Here is a 20,839-nt window from a genome sequence, read left to right as displayed (position 1 = left end):
AAAGATACTTTAACCTTTTATACTATATCAGATGACCCTTCTAGCAGGTTCTGAAACTGAGGAGTGGCCAAACACCTGACATGACTTACACTACTTTAGCAACATGTATATAGCAATATTGCATTAGCTACATGTAATTAGCTACAGTTAACTAGGGCATTACTTTAACATTAACCTTCTGACTCCTTATTAACCCTTTTAAAAGTAAATAGTAATCCCACAGGGGATTACTCTATTTATAATAGCCATACTGTGAAAATAAATTTTGGTAACTTACAGTATATATACACATCTGTGCTGCAACAAATACATTTTGGGTTGATACATAGCAACTTAATTCTGCTAACACTACAAAGAGTCTTGTGGCACAATTTAAAATTAGATTTCCGTGCACCAATTATGTGGCAAACCAGTACAGTACATAGACCCCAGTGTGTTTGTGTGTAATGTTTGTGTTGCTGTGTAGTACAGTCCCAGACTCTATTTCAAATTGAAAGTCATCAATGTTTCAGCTCTTTGTGACCTTGCTCAAGATATTTTATTCCTATCTAATTTCCTGTGCAGCTATCAAAGCATAAACGTCCAATATAATATTAAAGGAGCAATTCATGTGTTTTTTAATTCTTACTATTTTAGAACACAGGTTTGAAGCAGGGGGTCTCCGGAGCTGAACCCCGTTAATTTCAGCTCCATGGACCCCCTGCTCCCAGAGATACGGACCTCCGAAGGGGGTGCCGTTATCCTGGCAAAGTTTAAAGCTCCCGCGAGCTAATAGGAAACGGAAACCTGATGACATCACGGCTTCCTATTGGCTCGGAGGACGTGGGTGCTTTGAAACTCCACCAGTGGATCAGCTACTGGCGTCCCATACAGAGGTAAGTATCTCGGATCGGGGGGTCCACAGAACTGACATTAATGGTGTTCAGCTCTGGAGACCCCCTGCCTGCTACAACACTATGTTTTAAAAAAATCACATACAAGTCGCTGGCTTGTTTTGCTGCTTTAAACCCACTGTACAGTAGCTCTTTTTTATTATTATTTTTATATATTTGTACTTCTGCTGTAACCAATTCACTGCCAGATGAGTTTGCAGTGCATTAACTTGCAATGCGTGTGGGCTCGCCTGGCGTGAAGGTACTATTGCAAGAGTCTGCATTCTGCATTTACATTGCGGTATGGACTGTATCCTGATAGGTTTTGGAAACTATGAGCATATGGGTGCTCTAAACGTGACTGATGTGCGGCAAGATTTATTTATTAACAAACAGGCCTTGTCAGCTGTTTCTTTGAAGGGTATCTAAAGCAACATGCAGGTGGGTCAACAACAGCTGCCAACAAGGTAATCCCAAATGTCTGATAGATTAATGGAGGGCAGCCCCTAAAACATTAAAGTACTCCATCAATAGGAGGCAGGCAAGATTATGGGGTCCACGAATGAAGCTGGCAGATTGATTTCAAACATAGACATTGTAATATATTGCAGGGCTTTCTGCAGTGAGTGGCTGATTAAATGATGTCTCGTGCATGAAAACATAAGGCAACTGAAATCTAAAAATGAATTCCATGATCTAGATTACAAATAATGTTTTCCTGTGCCATCTGACACTGAAATAAATGCACTCAGATATTGGCTAATAGTTACAAAGTGGTTCTATGCATAGCATATCTTCCAATGCAGGGAGACTTCTACCAGCCCATGCAAATGAATGGGCTGTAAGGGGTGTTCTTGCAGCAGCAGGTGTCTTATGGCGTTCCACCATTTAGTAAATATGATGCGCTATCTGCATTGCATATTGCAATATACTGTATACAGCTATGTAATGTAATTATTTCAATGCTATACACTTCACAGCATCACAAATGGCTCATTCGTGTTTTTTGCATTCCATATTAAATGAGTTCAGAATACTATTTGCCTTCACGTGGGCACCTGTTTGAGGACCTTGTTTTTATGTTTCCTCCTTGATGATAATCTCTCTCTTGCCCTAAACTCTAATTGTTGCTGATTCTTTTTAACTTCCTGGCCACATTGTCTCCCAATGATACATTGTAGCATGATTGTCTGTATTTATCTATATTTAGCAGCAGGATTTCTCTAGTCGCTGTGCTTGTCTATGGAATTGTGATTAAAATGACTGATAATCACAACTTGCTAGCGATGATTTCCAATCAGCAGAAATTGTGCCCTCGTGTTCAGGATGGTTATTTCAGGGGCGCTCAACTCCAGTCCTCAAGCCTCCTCCAACAGGTCAGGTTTTCAGGATATCCCAGCTTCAGCACAGGTGGCTCAATCAAGATTGAGCCACCTGTGCTGAAGCAGGAACTGATTGAGCCACCTGTGCTGAAGCTGAGATACTGAAACCCTGACCTGTTTGGGGTGGTGGGCTTGAGGATTGGAATTAAGCACCACTGCGTTATTTCTCCGAACTGCAACAACAATGCGAAAATAACTGGAAATTGTAAAAGAGATAATCAGAAAAGAAATTGGATATTTCTTATTTATTGATCTTTTGCACATCATATAATTTATATTACAGAAACAGTATTTCTTTGTTGTTGCATTTAATTTGCTGTGTAATTTTGCTATGCGCTGCTCCTTTTTGATTTATGCAATTTCTCCAGGGTATTTCAATTGTTTTATTTTTCAACTCCAGTCACTTATCAGGCGTCTGCATCACAATTCATCATTTACAAATGTTTGCCCTGCTCTGACCTTGCTGAAAAGTACAATGAAATAACTTGCAAAGAGACTCAAATCAAGAAGCCTATTACTAATTTGGAACTAAATGTGTGACTAGGTAACAGGAACGTATACACTTGTTTTTCCTTTTGTGGAACTGTGTATAGGGAATTTGCAGTATTAAAGATTGCTGAGCATCCATAGCAATTCACAAGTTCCTTGAGCTCCATTACACATACATGCTGTATCAAAGCCTTCTATTGGTCCTTGGAGCAACGTAAGGTCTGTCTAAATTGCACTGCAGCTGTAAAGTTTCAGTGGTGATCTAACCAACTTTTTACATCAAAGGGCACATGTTTAAAAATGGCACAATTTGCTCCAAAACACAGCAAAAATATTTATGTGTATCAATTTGCACCATTCAATGTCCATGTTTTCTATCACAGTAAATGGTACCATCAACCTATTATGTTGCCTGGGAGTGATATTTGACTTCTCCCTTTCCTTCTCCGTTCACATTCATGGCATGGCTACAATTTGTCGCTTCTTCCTCCATAATATTGCTAAGATCTGCACTTAATCAATCTGCTGCTAAACCTCTAAAGCATGCCCGTATCCTTTCCTGCCTGGATTATTGTAACATACTGCTCACAGGCCTCCCTGCTTCACAACTTTCCCCTTTGCAATCGATCCAAAACTCTGCTGCACGAATAGTTTCACTTTCTCTCAAAACAGTCTCTGCTCATCTTCTCTTTAAATCCCTCTCCTGGCTTCCCATCACATTTCGGATCACCTACAAAGTTCTCCTTAACTTAAGATTCTCCGCGTATCTGATCCTTCCTACATATCAGCTTTGATCTCTCGTGATGTCCCTGCTCCTCTCATGCACTGTACCCATAACTGTCTCCTCTCCACCCCTTTCACGTCACTTCTCCCTGTCTCTCACCTTAAACCTTTTTCCCCTCAGTGCCCCTTACCCGTTCAACGCCCTCATCCTCAGTATACACCAAGCACCTTCTCTCCTCACCTCACCTTTGTGAAGCCTTAAAACTCACCTTTTTAAATAAAGCATTTCAAAAGCCTGGACTCATGGCTACTGTCCACACACCCACAGTCGCTCCTACCAACCATTGTGCCCAAGCACTGCCATCTACTGCACTTATTCCCTCACTTGCTGTCTCTGTGAATCTCCCAACAAACCTCTTAGATTGTAAGCTCTCTGGGGCAGGGATTTCCTTTCCTATTGTCTGTCTTTGTTGCACTTATTGTATTATAATTCCCTATATTGATTTTTTTTGTGTCTCTTTTGCAAAGTGTGGAGTATACTGTGGGCGATATATATATATATATATATATATATATATATATATATATATATATATATATATATATATATATATATATATATATATATATATATATATATATATGTAGAGGTCATGTAAAATGCCTACAGTCATCTCTCCTGCTGGCAGCAAGGCCTGGTAAGTGTGGGCATGCCAGCAGTAATCATGGAGGTTTTCCCTCACACCCTGGTGGGGTGCCCTGTGTATGGATGGGACTGGTCACATGCCCTGACTCCATGGTTAGTGATGTCAGAGGTGTGTCAGCCTCAGAAGTTACATAAGGCACAGCACTGTGTCTAATAGTTAGTGGCTGAAAAGTTCTACCTGAAGTCTGAGTTGAGGAAGGAGTTCGGCTAAGAGGAGTAGTTCAAGTTCTGCTAGAGTGTCAGTTATGTTATAGTAACTCCATGGGAGACTGTGTCCAGGGACCTGGCACAGGGCAGTGATTCCTGCGGGAATAGTGAATCCCTGATTTAGGTGACATACCTATCAAAGGGGAGCACGGGCGAGATGATCGGCTAAATACACCCCATTGTGGAGGGCAGCTATGCCCGCCGTGACAATAAAGATGGAGCTGATCAGAGAAACCCCTGTGTGTGAGAGTCCAATGATTACACAGGAGGTTGCACCACCGAGGAGTTCCTCGTCAGGATCATCCCCATGCGGACGCAGGGGCCCTGGTGAGGTGGAGGCGCTGCACTGGAAATAGGTGAGACTCAGCACACTACCTCAGCTGCCTGTCTGACGGGTCCTCCCCACACACCATCATGCGGGAGACTCAGGAGTCCTGTAGCCAACAGGTGCACCATCAGGCATATCTACACTGTAATGGGGTCCGGTTAGACCACAGGGGCCAATGTGAGATTGGGTGGGTCAGGCCGGGCCAGAAACACCGTTATATATATATATATATATATATATATATATATATATATATATATATATATATGTAGCAACTGTAAATATTCCTGTATACTCATTTGCATGTCTTAGACAGGTCTGCAACCCTGTTTATATATATATATATATATATATATATACATACATACATACATACATACATACTGTATGCACACACACACACACACACGATAATCTTGCTTCATACAGTTGATGCAGAGTTTAACGCCTCCTCAACCTGATGGATTTATTTAACACAAAGAGAATGAGAAACTGCGCAAGTTACAGCCAAAGGTTTTGATGCATCTCACGATGGTATTATCTCCTCTCCTGGCTCATCCCATAACCACTATCCATACAATGCTCACTAGCATAAGAGGAGCAAATTGATGTAAAGTCAAAATGGAACAATTTGCGCCTGTTTTGGAGCAACACTATATATAGTTTGCGATACCTGATACATACGGTATCCCCCTAACATAATGCACTAACAAGGAACAGCTCCTTCCCCATTTTGCAGCCTCAGGCTGTACTGTAAGTAACTAAAGCTGTTAAATTAACGGTGCTATTTCCATGCAGAGTGATCTTTGAGGGACCCACAAAGTGCAAATTTGAGATCCTCTCGTCTTCATGCAGCTGCTTATACAGTATCTACACCATGTCTCTTTTCTGGCACATTTTCATTGCACCGCTGGCAGTCTTTCAACATTGTCATAACTGATTGCCTAAGCAAGAGATGACCTCCAGATATCTGGAAGACAATACCACAGCAAGATGGACAGGTTTCTCATTGTCTACTATATTTCATCATGGCAAACCCTTTAATTAAAATGCTGATGTATGCGTCCACTTAAAGAAAGAGCCAGAAATGAATGCAATATTCACAATAATGTCCTTTTTTTTGTCAAAGTATGAACAATAGATCAGCGGATCTGGTGTGAGCACATTTCAATTTATTCTAGACAGAGGGTATTGATTTGAAAATATAACATTCATTTACGAGTACCAGAGTGAGATGTACAGTACTTTTAGAAATTGCCAGTTTATTTAAAAATATTCCAAAATGTAAAATGTTCTAAAACTTCTTAGCAAAGCATAACACCAGTGCTGGAAAACTAAGGTATTAACATTTCTAGCTGTCAGATGTCAGAACACTGTGCCAATAAATGTAATGGTCTGTTTATTAAAGTGCTGTCCTTGTTACAAAAATATATATATATTTTGCTTTACGTGGGATTCATTATTTTTGATAAATCAGGGTGCTGTTTATTTGCACCCATTTGGCAGGTAGGAACACCTCCCGTCTCCGAGGGTTGTAATTTCTCCTGGGTACTAAACTCCCACTGAAATGAGTTTGGGTTTGCAGTCTGAAAACTTCCTTCGCCAGGGTTATGTTTCATGGGGGATTATGTATCAAAGTCTTCTGGCTGCACCATTTTTAAATTATTTTATTATTATTATTTTTTAATGGAGATCCCAACGAATGTCTTGCTTTGGTAAATATGGTGCTGGTTTTTTTTTACTCCAGATTTGCGGTCGGGTGACTTAAAAACATATCCCGCAAAGTTTGCTGTTTGCAAAACTGGAGCAAAATCATCACCATATTTATTAAACGACAATAATTCACTTGAGTGGGACCTTTTCTTTGCTTAATCTGGCGCAGATTTTGGATCCAGTTTTGCAGCCAGAACACTTTCTGCCCTCCCCCCCCCCCTGTGACAAAAATCCTGGGTATCCTCACTTGTCCGTCTTAATAGATGGAGAGATTAAGGGGTTTATACTATATTAGGCGACGCGGGAAATCAGGCCATTTTCGGCCAAAATTCCCCATAAAAGTAAATGGGACATTGTTTCAAAATCTGATCAGCCCCTAAGGGGTTTAGTGGATATCTGCTGAAGCAGCAAATCGGGACATATTCGGACAAAATTTCCCATGGGCAATTACGGAATTTTTTTTATGATAAAATAAGCTCCTAAATGTGTGACAAGGGCTATTCACTAAACTCTCGGGGCTACAAAAGTGGAGCTGGAACAGTGCAAAAGAATTGCACCAGATCAAAAGGAAAAACTGCACCCTGTCCACTCATATTGGCAGCCTGTCTAGTGACCTCACCACATGCTTCTACATGGTTGCCCAGTACTAGTGGGCCAGTGGCTAGTGACCGCACCAGCCGATCCAATCCCTCATCTAACTACACACAGACTGCGGGGGATTTTTGGGGGGTTGGGTGTAGCCTCGGATACACTGTTCCATTCATCCATAGATGACCACGCAGTGATTATATTTGAATGCTCTTGACCATTTTAAAAATAACTGCTACCATGTCCTCTCAGGTGTGATTAAATGCCCATTTTTGGTTTCCTAATTAGAAAGAGAAAAAAAACATTTGATGCTTTGATTTTCTGCAAACGCCTTCTCGCCTTCCCCCTCCCAAAACAATGCGGCGGCATCATCACATTTATTGCTAAGGGACAATTGCCATTTTTGGCAACAAAGGGGTTAAGAATAGAACAAAAGAATAAAAATGCCCCTTCATTTGATATAAATGCAACCCCTGGTTTCATTAGACGGGCCCTCTTGCTGTATCGGTCCATTCGCCTTGTCAGAAAAGTGGAAAAGTGCACACAGATTACCTGACCCTACTGTGTTAAAGCAGCTGGAAGAACATGTCCTGCGGGTTATTATGCAGCTTTACCTGTGGGTAGCAAATTTGTTTCAAGTTTAGTTGAGGCTGTAAGTTGACGGCTGTCAGACGGCAAGAGAGGCTCCGAAAAGCTCTACCACCTGTAGAGATCAGGCACATAACAAAATACCCCTCAAGTTTGGCAACGGTGCACTGCCAAGTGGATGCACAGCGGGTATTCCCTAACTCTCTCTTTGGAGTCACTCTTTACCTATTATTTCTCATTTATTTTTTCAACCTAATGAGAGTTTAGGACTGGGGACTTCTGTCACTGACAGCATCTAACAACAAGCGGGAAAAAACAGGATTCTTAAAGCTTTTACCACTGAAAGAAGTGAAGGACTTTTCAGTGTTTATGAACCACCTTCTTCACAGCCTGAAACAAAGGCGTTGAATGCTTAACCCCTCCACCTCTTTGTTTCAGATAAGGTCCAGGGGTGCAATCTCAACTAGGCAGTGAGCACAAATCTACCAACAGTCACTACAAAATGGGCTAACATAATGTTGCATTACAGTAATGTGACATTAAGCTTATGCTAATAAGATGTAGGCCGGCCTCTGTTTCTTTATATAATTAGGCTTGTCGATATGCTTTAACCAAAGGGGAAATAACGTCCTTGACTAATTTAGGTAACATTACATTATAAGCCTTGTGGATCTTGCCCAATTATATCACTATTACATTATGCCTCAGTTGAAGCGCCAAAGCCTCCCTCCGCTGCAAAGTGGGCATGGAATGCATTGTTACAGCTGAGCAAAGCTGTGTTGTGATCGGTAAGTGACCCTGCTTGACTATAATAGAACATGGTTCATTATCATTTATTATTGGGTCCATTTTGCAGCTGCTGGCAGGTCCACTGTAGCACTGTGCAACAATTGTATATTGACCCTCAATTTGTATACAGCATTAGATCATTTCCGTTTTACACAGGTAAAGAAATCACAAGCTAAACTACCTTTTGTATTGGTCTGAGGTTTTCCCAACAGGGATAACTTTATATGTGACCTTGCCCGTTACGCTCATCCATTAAAATAGCTATATGTGGCTATATATAGTGCTGTCTGTTTATGTTGCAGTTGACATAATGAAGACGTCCGGATGAACCCCTGAAGCGCACTAACATTTTAAATCATTTCCCATTGTTACAAACATACATACAGCATGAGCCTTGCAGATAAGTAGAATATCTCTTAAGCACGATAAAGCAGGGTTACCATTCATACTTCTGCTTTCATTGGGATCAGAAAAGCTGCCCGAAGGCAGGAGAGCATCCACAGCGAAAAAAACTATTCATAAGACAATTCTTCTAATAAATAGGGGTGAGTGACCTAGGACATCGAGTCATAACAATATCCAGCACTGCTGTTACTGCTTGGGTAGGACATAATTACCAGAAACCCAGATTCTGACATAAGTCCATATACAAAGTGTTTTGATTCAGGAGTCATTTTTGTGCATTTTCACTTGCAGCTGCACCTGATGTCAAGTCTGTGATATTTCAGGCTCAGATATACACATGAGACTGTTTGGCCACATAGGATCTGGAGGGGTTTTTCCCGCTTGGAAAAAGAAGATAAAAATGATAGACAGACGTAGGTTTGTGAGCGTTGCTTAATTCCGGCTTCATTTCCTGTTGGCAGTCAGGAAATCGCAGGCTGATACACATAGCATACGATACTGTAGGTGCAAAGGTGTCTTTTATTTAGTCTCTCGGATGCACAACTGGGGAAAACCGGTGCAGACAAATAGCACCAGGTTTATCAAAGAAAATAAATCCTCTTGAAAGCAACAGGGATTTTCCCATTAATGAATCTGGTGTAAATTCCTTTCCACTGGGGTTGTTTTCCCTTTTGCAGCTAGGAGTCTTTAGTAAATAACCCCCAAAGCATCTTGATACACTGACTGTAAGTAAGGGGTGCAAGATAGCCAGCTATGTAGCATCTCATCCACCATCTTTTTCAAGTTTACGTTATAATATTGGAAGACGTGTGTAACTGTAACAGTTTCAATCACCGAGATTACAGTACTTTCTATACATCGTAGAGTTTCCTCACTGAAACAAAGATACATTAGAGAATGTAAGATGAGCAGCCTTTATTCATAAAGCAATTTGTAGCAAAGAATAAAGAAACAGTCTCCCCTTTACATTTCTGTTTCTCCACAGCAGAAATTTACTGTATTATTTAAAAATGAAACTTGAGAAAATGTAATTTGAAGGCATAAAGATGAAGATATTGTGTGTCCTCCCCGGGAGAAATGGGTTTGAACCCAATTTGGAGAGAGTTTGGCTCCAGTTATCCCTGCTGTTTAGACTTAGGACCTAGAACGTGAGGGCTAATTGGGAGTAAAGTGCTGTAGAAGGAGGAGGAGGTGGGATATAGTTTTGTGGTGGCTGTTAATAGATTATATGTTAATAGATTGGAGAGGATCCATCTGCATCCTTACTATTGCAGATTTGAAACTGATCATTTTGTTCAGCGAACAGGATCTGCAGGGCACTTTATCTATGTGGTTACGACAGACCTCGTGCCTTCCAACATCAATGAGAACCGGGAAGTGGATTTTATAGAGTTGGCTTCGTCCCTCAAAGGATGAAACATAATACCGAGCTAAAGATGTGCTTGGCAAAGCCTGAAAAGGATACCACACACGCTATGATCAAAATAACTAAGCTAGTTCCTCAGTTTGATGAAGTGTGAGCCACTGGGCATCATTCATAACAGAAAACCGTATATATATACATATATATATATATATATATATATATATATATATATATATATATATATATATATATATATATATTAAAAATACACACACGTGTGTGTGTGTGTATGTATATGGGTGTGTATATACATATATAGTGTGTGTGTGTGTGTATATATATATATGTATATATATATATATATATATATATATATATATATGTATATATACACAAATAGATTTTACCAGATGGGGGTCCGGGAAAAAACGAGACAGCACACAGCCAGGGAAATCCAGAAATGTTGTATTCAATAAAAATACATGGCACTGCATCCAACGTTTCGGTCATCAAAGTGTGACCTTCCTCAGGGACGTCCCTGAGGAAGGTCACACTTTGATGACCGAAACGTTGGATGCAGTGCCATGTATTTTTATTGAATACAACATTTCTGGATTTCCCTGGCTGTGTGCTGTCTCGTTTTTTCCCGGACCCCCATCTGGTAAAATCTATTTGTGTATGTGCATATATGGGACAAGCATCAGTGGATTATCTGTTTACAGTATGCCAACTGCCCTCTGCTTTTGTATATGTATATATATTTATTTATTATTAACATAATGGTTTTGTAGCAAAAGGTGGCGCTATGTGCTCATTTGCATGTCATTTCCCAGAATCCCTATAAAGACTATTCCATCTTTGACGGTCCTGAGGAGGAGGACTAAACACCCCCCTCCCACCCCCAAAAAAAATTTTTTTTCTGTGCAAATAAAGTTTGAGATAGCGTTTGTATGACATGTCAGGCTTCGGTGCAGTGCATATGTATAAATGCCCTGCATCGTTGGGCACGTCACAGTTTTTTTTTTTTTTACTTTTGTGAAACAGTAATAAAAATGTAGAAGGGATGTATGGGTTATGCACTGCGCCATTGTTTATGTCGCAGTTTTTTTTTCGTTTGGAAAATAATTTATGTATTGTTGTAATCTTGTAAAGATTCACTGCATAATAAAATAATTTAAAAAAAAATACACACATATATATATATATATATACATACACACACACACACATGAACAGCCTGTGAAGTTTGTGTTTCTAGTGAAGAAACTCCTGGCACTAGCCCTGTCAATGCTGTGCAGTATTTCAGTGCAGTATTGCCCTGCTCTGCGATGCTTTGTTGGCTTCTTATTAGCACTGCATGTGTTAGTAGGTGCAGCATCACATTTACATTCTCTTTCACTCATATTACTGTACCTGTACCAGGTTAAGGTGCCTTGTGGGATCAAACCTACTGTTCTAAGATAGAAATGAGGTGAAATCTAACATATTCTTTGTCTGCCACTTTTTCATCACTAGGCTGTATAACCAGACATTTGTATCATTTGCACAATCCTAAAATAAAAACATACAGATGCTATGTTGGAAAATGTCAGTAACGCGTTGCTCTTCAAAGCATTGCAATCTCCTCCAACCGAAAATGGGGCGGTCATGAAACAAACAGTAATGCTGCACTTCTATACCAGGAACTGTATATAGAGAATATGTGTATAATTCCGCTTAGCTGTGTCATTTTCTCACGTATGTATTAAAAGTCTCATAAGGAATCTGCTGTGTTCAGAGCTCTGGTGCTGCAGTAGATGTTAAGGTCCAAACTTGATAGCCCTCCTAAAGCACGTTTTATTTTATTTCTACATAGTGGCATATTTTAATACTCTAAACATCCATGAGAAAATATCCAAAACTGTATACTTTTTCCTTATGTGAGAGAGGTTTCATTAAGGGGATTGCATTGCTTTGAAGTTCTTGTTAACATGTTGCTATAATTGTATCTCACTCTTTCTACGTATGTAGATACAATACATTCTCTTTGCACTCATGTAACAATAGATCCTCTTGTAAGCTTTTTGGTCGTGGTGGCGGCAGGCGTTTAAAGCAGGGAATCCTAACGCTACTCTTGCTAATACTCATCAATAAATGAAAAGGTTTTCACACGCGCGCGCGCGCGCGCTTTGTCGAGTGCACAAGGGATTTATTTACACCTGACGAAGGTGCTCTGTCCCTCGAAACGTTGTGCTGGAAACTGTCACGATCTGAAATAAAAAGCAATAATAAATTGACGCATCAGTATGTGCGATGGAAAATCTTTTTACTTATAGCTGTGTGTGTGTGTATATATATATATATATATATATATATATATATATATATATATATATATATATATATATATATATACACATACACATTTATGTACATATATCTTGTATTCAGATAGATACTGTTCAATAACTGTTACTTCCATAGTTCAATGAAGGCATAGGAAATATATAGATACAGCTCAACCCCGTTATAACGCGATCCGTTACAACGCGAATCCGCTTATAACGCGATGCAAGCGTGGCTCCCAATTTTTGTATTTATGAATACTTTACAACACGATTATTGGCATCTTAAATACTTTATTGTACATTATTTCTAACGCGATCCGCTTATAACGCGATGTGATTCTTTGGACCCCAAGCACAGCGTTGTAAGGGGGTTGAGCTGTATTATATTAAATTGATGTGATTTAGCTTCATCTGGAAATCCAAAGGGAAAATTATCTGCTGGTACAATATTGCAATTTGGGTACAGTAAAATTGATATATTTCATACAGGATACTCATTTTGTTGGTTTTCAGCAAATGGCTTATTTTTGGAACACGAGCTATCATTTTCTTTGGTGTTTGGAACAGCTACTAGCTACTTATTGAACTACTGATGGGGCTATTTCTACACCAGATCAAAAGGGTGTACTTTTGATGTACATACTGGTGTTTTAAATTAAGAAAGATGTACAAGTACCTTGACTGAGCATGTTTTCACTCATCACACCATTAGAGGATAGTTTTAATGCTGGAGAGGTAAAGAAACCGTTTGAAGACATAGGCAAATATGTTTCTAGCTCCCACCACCCACCGTTGGGTTAGCAGGCTCTATTTCCAATGTATTATTGAAGTATAGAATTAATTATCTGATATGTTCTATTGTGTACTTCGTGTTATTCTTATGCTCTGCAGCTTGAGTCGAATCCTGATTGTTTTATTATCACTATTATAGTGCATAGTTATATAGAGACAATATGCAAGCATTGCTTCCCTAAAAATAAAACTGCAGCATCCTAGCAATGAAACAGATTGACTTTTTCATTTTGGATCCTGCAGCTCATTGCTGTAATGCAAAGTCGGCCCCTTAGGCAGTGCAGGGGTTAACATGATTAAAGGGTTGCAGGTGATAGTAGGAAAGCACTTCTAGTTGGGTAATCTTCAGCATCAGACAATACATACTGTACAGCTTAACCCAGTGACTCCCAACCAGGGTTCAGTGGAACCCTGGGGCTCCTTGAAGCAGTCTCAGGGGTTCCTCCTATGGACCACAGAACCCCCCCCTGGGAGTGGTTTTTTTTTGTTATGTATTTTGTTGGGTGGATTGAGAGAGAGTGGGGTAATTGACGGAAGGTAGGGCGAGTGAGAGAAGAGAGGGGGCAGGAGGGAGTGAGGAAAAGAGGGAGTAAGAGTGAGACGCAAGGGATGCGAGGCGGGAGGGGGGAGAGTTAGTGAGACGGATGGGAGAGAAATACATGGGTAAAGGGTGGGAAATAGAGGTGGCTCGTGAGGTGTGAAATGTTGTGACTGACCCCTGTCTAACCTAATATGTGTCAGCCAGGTAGGGGTTCCCCGAGATTTTTCTAAATACTTCAAGGGTTCCTCCAAACAAAAAAGGTTGGAAATCACTGGCTTAACCACAGGAAAACTACTGCTACACTATCTGGATTTACGGAGTTGGGATAATATAGTTCTGATTACTACATTCAGGCTAGTATGAACATGTTGGCATTCTCCACCCACCTTCCTATTCCCCACGTAATGCATTCCTATGATTTATGTGCATTACCTGTGATGTAAAAAAAAGTGGACAGTGAGATAATGGCAACTTTACTCTGTCAGACCTGGGCTGCATTACAATTATTAAATGGATAATGGACACTCGGCATTTAGCCATCAATAAGTAACATAATCACATGAGGTCAATTTGAAGGGGGGGGGGGAAGACTAGTATGCCCATGAAGTTTATACTTGTGCTGCATTGTACTTTGGTTAGTTACTCGGACTATATCAACAACCGCTTGTTCCAGAGGAAGGCAGACAAACATCTCGGAGTGCCAGTTTTGTTTCATGATGGCAAAAACAGACATTAAAAAAGTTTTATGGTGGGTTAAAAAAAGTGACACACATCCTCCACCGTACAGTAAATAAAAATACCACTTGTGGGGCATTTGCATGTCTCAGACAGGTCTGCAACCCTGTCTTTCCCCATTATCGCTTGGCAGACAGTGCTTCCACTGCAGCTAGGGATTCTGGGTAATGAAATGCAAATGAGCACAGTGTGTCACTCTTTACTTCTTATACATTTTAAAATGGGACCCTGTAAGTTTATGCCTGTAGTATAACACAGCTTCTTTAACCCAGACTGTGCTGGAAAAGCTGTGTAATACGACAGGCATAAGCTTATAGGGTCCCATTTTAAAATGGATGAGAAGTAAAGTGACACACTGTGCTCATTTGCATGTCATTACCCAGAATCCCTGGCTGCAGCGGAAGCACAGTATGCTAAGAGATACTGGGGAAAGACAAGATTGCAGACCTGTCTGAGACATGCAAATGCACCACAAGTGGTATTTTTATGAGGAGAAAACAAATTCTCCCAGGAGTGGAATTATATTCACTGTAAGCGGATGGTGTGAGTGGAATTAACTATTATGCAAAATGCATTTAGTAATTGGATGTCTCATACAAATGATTTGTGGAAGTAAGTCTGCAAAGTAAAACGGCCCAGGAATGTGAATGAAATGCCCTATTCTATCATACAAAGTACTGTAAATCTTACTAACACAGTAAACAGCAAGTACAAATCTCACTTGTGAGCACATTCACATGTCTCAGACTGGTCTGCAGCCCTGCTTTTCCCCCATTATCTCCTAGAATACAGTGCTTCCATTGTAGCCAGGGATTCTGGGAAATGACATGCAAATGATCACAGCATGTCACCTTTTTCTTCATGTCCATGTTAACATGGACTCCTGTTTACACAATAAACAAATATTACATTGGCACCTAACTGCAAGTCTGAAAGGTAGGGGTCAGAATCAATGTTTATTTGGTTCAAATCTGGCACACTTTTGGGCCAAAAAGGGGCACCTGGATGTATCAAAGGAGATACAAATCTCACAGGACTTTTTCTTTTATTACATCTGGTGATTTTTTTTTTGCTCCAGATATGAATCCGTTTCGAAACCACCAAAACGTTGATCCCTTCCTAGTTGTGTGTGTTTCAAATGAAGATGCAGCAATCTAATGAACTGCTGCGTTAGGCCTCGGTCCCGCTGTGCTCGTTGGCGCGGGCGGCCACACGCGAGTTCCCCACCAGCAGGGGAATCCTCCCGAGCCGGTCCCGGTCCCCCCTGGCGGCACAGCTCACTACACGCTGTGGCGCGTCAGCCGCTATGGGACACAAGAAAATGGTGTTCCCTAGCGTTGACGCGTCACGTGGTGTGGCTGTGAGCTAATGGGGAGAGGAGGCTTCGGGAGGAGGAGAGGCTTCGGGGAGCGGGGAGGAGTGTGGAGTGACAGCAGCGTGAGTGCCTGTCTGTGTGTGTGTATGTGTGTGCGTGAGTGCCTGCCTCTGTCTGTCTGTGTGTGTGTGTGTGTGTGTGTGTGTGTGTATATGTGTGCCTGAGTGCGTGAGTGCCTGCCTCTGTCTGTCTGTGTGTGTGTGTGTGTGTGTGCCTGCGTGTGTGTGTGTGTGTGTGCCTGCGTGTGTGTGTTGCTTACCTTCAATGAGCAACTCCAGCCCGAGCCGTGGAGGGAGGGGGGGGAGAGTAGCGGGTCCCTCCGCTCAAGCCACGCCCCCCCTCCCGCTCACACCTCCCACTCACGCCCACCTCCCGCTCCGGCTCCCGCTCCCTACAGACCGCATATCGCGGTCTGTGTATGTCAGCGCACCGCCTGTCTGCAGTGCGGGCGCGCTGACTCAGGGAGCGGGGCCTTAGCCGAGACTGGTTCAATGTATCTATGACAACATTTAAATCCAATCACAGTGCTCCATGTCTAAAACGTCTGTTAGTAAGGAGTGTGGTATATACAATGACAAGGTCTTGGCTAAATTGAGCACCTGAAATATGGGTGCCTTGAAAGTGCTATGCAGTGGAGTGCTGTTGTGTGTTAAGTGAGAGATAAATTGTTTAAACAATTATGTTGTTTGGTTTCCTGATATCTCAATGTACATGTTTAAATCCTGTATCTCCTTTCTTAAGAAACCATATCAAAGCAGCATGTGTTAGATTGAATTAAAATCATATGCAAACAGTCATGGTTAACAGTCTTTCATTTGTCTTTTCCATACAGTTGGAACTGTCCAGTAGCGCTGTCCTACACCAAATGAGGAGAGATCAAGTTACAGACGTGTGTCGGGCAAATAGTGTGGCAAGCCGGAAACGCCGTGTGCTAACACCTAATGACCTGAAACACTTGGTGGTGGATGAAGATCATGAAATGGTCTATTGTTATGTGCCCAAAGTAGCATGTACAAACTGGAAGAGGGTCATGATGGTTCTCACTGGAAGAGGAAAATACAGCGATCCCATGGAAATACCAGCCAATGTGGCCCACGTGTCATCAAACCTGAAGACCCTCAACCAGTACAGCATCCCAGAGATCAACCACCGCTTGAAAACTTACATGAAGTTCCTTTTTGTCCGCGAACCTTTTGAAAGATTGGTGTCGGCCTACAGAAATAAGTTCACCCAGAAGTACAACACTTCCTTCCACAAACGCTATGGTACAAAAATTGTAAGACGGCAAAGGAAAAACGCCACGCAGGAGGCAATGCATAATGGCAACGATGTCAAGTTTGAGGAGTTTTTGGCTTATCTTATTGACCCGCACACCCAAAAAGAAGAGCCTTTTAATGAGCACTGGCAGACGGTGTTTTCTCTCTGTCACCCATGTCACATCCATTATGATCTTATTGGAAAATATGAGACACTAGAAGAGGATTCTAATTATGTCCTCCAGCTGGCAGGAGTTGGTGACTACCTGAAATTTCCCACCTTTGCAAAGTCTACCAGAACTACTGATGAAATGACAGCGGAGTTCTTCCAGAACATCAGCTCGGAGCACCAAACGCAACTGTATGAAGTCTACAAACTTGATTACTTAATGTTCAATTACTCCATGCCAACCTACCTGAAATTAGAATGATGACCATGTAAGTTTTCATTTAAGATTTTTGTTATAGAAAACACACGGATAAAGGGTTATTTTGTAAATGTTTTTTGGATTTGTGCTGCGAGCAGTGCACGCAGAATTATTTAAATTTCTTCATAAGGATGGACAGTTCTCTCTTTAGGATAATGGGAATTTAGGCTAAGTCTGAAGTAAAACAAAGTACTACTACACTGTTCTGAATTTCCACGGCGCCTTCATTTTCTGTGTAAATTCTCTATACATTATTTATACGTTTTTAAAGCGGCAGAACATGCTGCATTGCGGTTCATTTTTTTAAATTATTATTACAAGATTGAAGCAGGGGATCTCTAGAACTGTTAATTTCCGCTCTGGAGACCCCCCTACTTCCAGAGATCCTTACCTCTGTAGTGGTGCTGGTATCTCTGCAGTCAGACAAACTGTGTGCCTAACATTATGGCGCCGTTAAATGTCCCGCAGGTAAATAGGAATCCGTAAAGTCATCCGCTGGAGCTGCCTATTGGCCTGCGGGACCGGGACTTTTAAACGTCACAGGGATACCGGCAGCGCCTTTGGAGGCAAATATCTCTGGGTGCAGGGGTCCCCGGAGCTGAAATTAACAGTCACAGTCTTGAGACCCCCCTGCTTCAAACATGTAATTACATTATTTCTTTTTATTCAAATGCAATGCAACCTGTTCTTGGTATGATGAAATATAAATCTCTCTCTATGGGCCTCATGCAGAGAGCATCGAATTTTCAAATTGGCGAATTTCATAAAAAGTAGCTTTTTTGGAGAGTTTTATTCTCCATATGCAGAAATGTGCGAATTCTGCTACGTTTAACATGGATTCGTGTGGCGAGTTTAAATGGGAAAGATGCGCGATTCAGAAATGTGTAAACAAAAAATCGCGCATTTTTTGTCCCCTTTACTATAGGCGGCGAGCACCATCTTCTTGCCAACTTTTCCTGGCGCGGCAAAAATGAGAAAATCGCGCCATTTTCTTGGCGCGAACAGCCGCTACATGCCGTTCGTACCTCTCTGCATTCGGAGAATTTTAAAACTGGCGAGATGAAGGTTCTCGCCAGCCGCGCGGCGAGATTTTTAAATAGGAAAAAAAAATGGCGCGTTTTCCGTAACTCGCCATTTTCTGCAGTTTTCTGCGCGAAATTCTACAAAAAATGGCGAGATTTCAAATAACGATGCTCTCTGCATGAGGCCCTATATATGTATATATTTATATATATATGTATATATATATATATATATATATATATATACACACACACACACACACACACACACACACACACACACACACACACACACACGTGTGTATATATATATATACACACACACATATATATATTGATTTATATTTTACACATACATATTTTGAGACAAATATTAAGAAACTTGTTTCATGTCCACGTTTTTACCCTTTGAGTGCATAAATGCATTGCATTAGGATAAATTAAATCATTTGGATCTTATGTTTTTTGTTTTTATATAGCTTCAACCCATCCAATTAAGCTTTTATACCGAATAAAAATATATATATTTTATTTTACATAAGAAAAGTTGTAACACACCACAAGATACATGATGCTCATCTCAGAAAACAGTTTAATTAAAACAATATTTCAAGGGTTTATATAGGAATAAAATCATCACGCCGAAGATGTTACAGGAAGTCTGCAGAAGACTTTTTCGTCCTCTTCACATGGCAACAAGCAGTGACATTCTGAACTTTTCATCCATTTGTTCTATGTTACATTCAATGCACATCTTAATCAAGTTCAGTTTTGATATTCAGTGGACATTAACTGCTGTATATGTGCCCATTAATCAGGGCAGCAGAGAGCAATGTTATAAGCCCTGGCTATTTTATTGTTAAAAACAAAGAGCATTTCTTTCTTCAAACCAACAAATGTTGTATATTCTGTGCTATCTGTCTTAAGTTATTAACAAAGTTTTGCCGTTCTGCACACATGCTCAGGGTTACCCAGAATCCTCGATGGGTTCCAGAAAGCTTGTGTTTCTTCCACATGGCTCTGTGTACAGTAGGAGGGAAGTGTGGCAGAGACAATAAAAAGGGGTTGTGACTAAAGTCACATGGGAACTGGTCACCCTTTCTAATTCCTGATATGCCTTATGTATAATGTCATTCACCTTTCAAATTCAATGTCTGCAATATCAATCCACAAGCTTTGCTTCCTGCCTCCCTGGTACAATTGATACAGACTTTCTAAATGGCGCTAGATCTCAGTGCACCGTAACGTCCACTCACATGAATGGTCATTACGACGTGCTAATACTTAGTGCCTTTTCATAAATGTGTCCCAGTATTACCTGCCATAGAAAATGGTCATTTTCTCAGCTTCAGTACAAAGAGAAGGCCTGCAATTCTGTCATGTTGGGCTTAGTATATATATATATTTTCCTGCTGGTCAGTCAACAAACTCCTTAAATGCTTAGTTATATTGCTTCCTTTTGTCCTGAATGAAGTTCATGTTTGTATGTCATCAACTAAAAATATTGCTGTGATATGAATATTACTGATTTCAATCTGTTGTGTATCCCATTTGGGCCTCATGTCAGACGGTGCTGTTGATAGGAACTACTTGTCTGTCATTTTGTACATAATGTTCTTCACTTAACTCTTTGCCTGCTTGAGGCAGCACATTGCAGAGCAATGCTTTGCAATCTTTTAAGCTGTAAAGAGTTAAATGGGTCTGTAATTTACTGGAATGGCCAAATTGTAGAACAGCTGAAAAGCTAAAGATAATTTATTTAAATAAAATGTATTAAAGTGTACAAAACATTGAACAAAAATAAATTCATTACTTCTGCAATGAGTCGTAACTGTGGTATTTATTCAGAATTTGAAACTGGCAAACTTTAGGGTTACAGTGAAATGATACATGGGAAATGTCACATTTAAACAATGTTAATACATCAAGGTAAGATGTTTTGTTTGGTGGGGGAAATTGTAGCTTCCCGCTTGGATCAGGTTAAAAATGAGCTGATTGTGCAAAATGTTAGTGTAAATAATGATGTAAAAGACCATGAAAATGTGACATCCCCGAAACCTTCCAACAGTATACAAGCCATGCAAAGGTTAATGTATTAATGTAGAATTCATTACTATTTTACTTCGTTACCTGCACTTCTACCTTTCAACATTTGACAAAAAAAATGAAAACAAAAATACATACACTTTAAAGGGGTCTTTCTCTAG

General features: G+C 40.6%; 1 protein-coding gene across 2 annotated transcripts in view; it reads left to right on the top strand.

Annotated features, from left to right (window-relative positions):
- Nucleotides 1–20,453, top strand: part of CHST11 (carbohydrate sulfotransferase 11) — a 311,027-nt gene extending 290,574 nt beyond the window's left edge. For both annotated transcript variants that reach the window (XM_075600580.1, XM_075600579.1), the window contains exon 4: nucleotides 16,759–20,453. In XM_075600580.1, the coding sequence (XP_075456695.1) occupies nucleotides 16,759–17,613 (855 nt within the window). In that variant the 3' untranslated portion in view covers nucleotides 17,614–20,453. The remainder of the gene's footprint in view (nucleotides 1–16,758) is intronic.
- Nucleotides 20,454–20,839: the final 386 nt, after the last annotated feature.

The sequence above is a fragment of the Ascaphus truei genome, chromosome 5, assembly GCF_040206685.1.
Source record: "Ascaphus truei isolate aAscTru1 chromosome 5, aAscTru1.hap1, whole genome shotgun sequence".
NCBI classification, from domain to species: Eukaryota; Metazoa; Chordata; class Amphibia; order Anura; family Ascaphidae; genus Ascaphus; species Ascaphus truei.
Note: the sequence above shows the minus strand (reverse complement) of the source record. Positions and strands in the feature narration are given on the sequence as shown.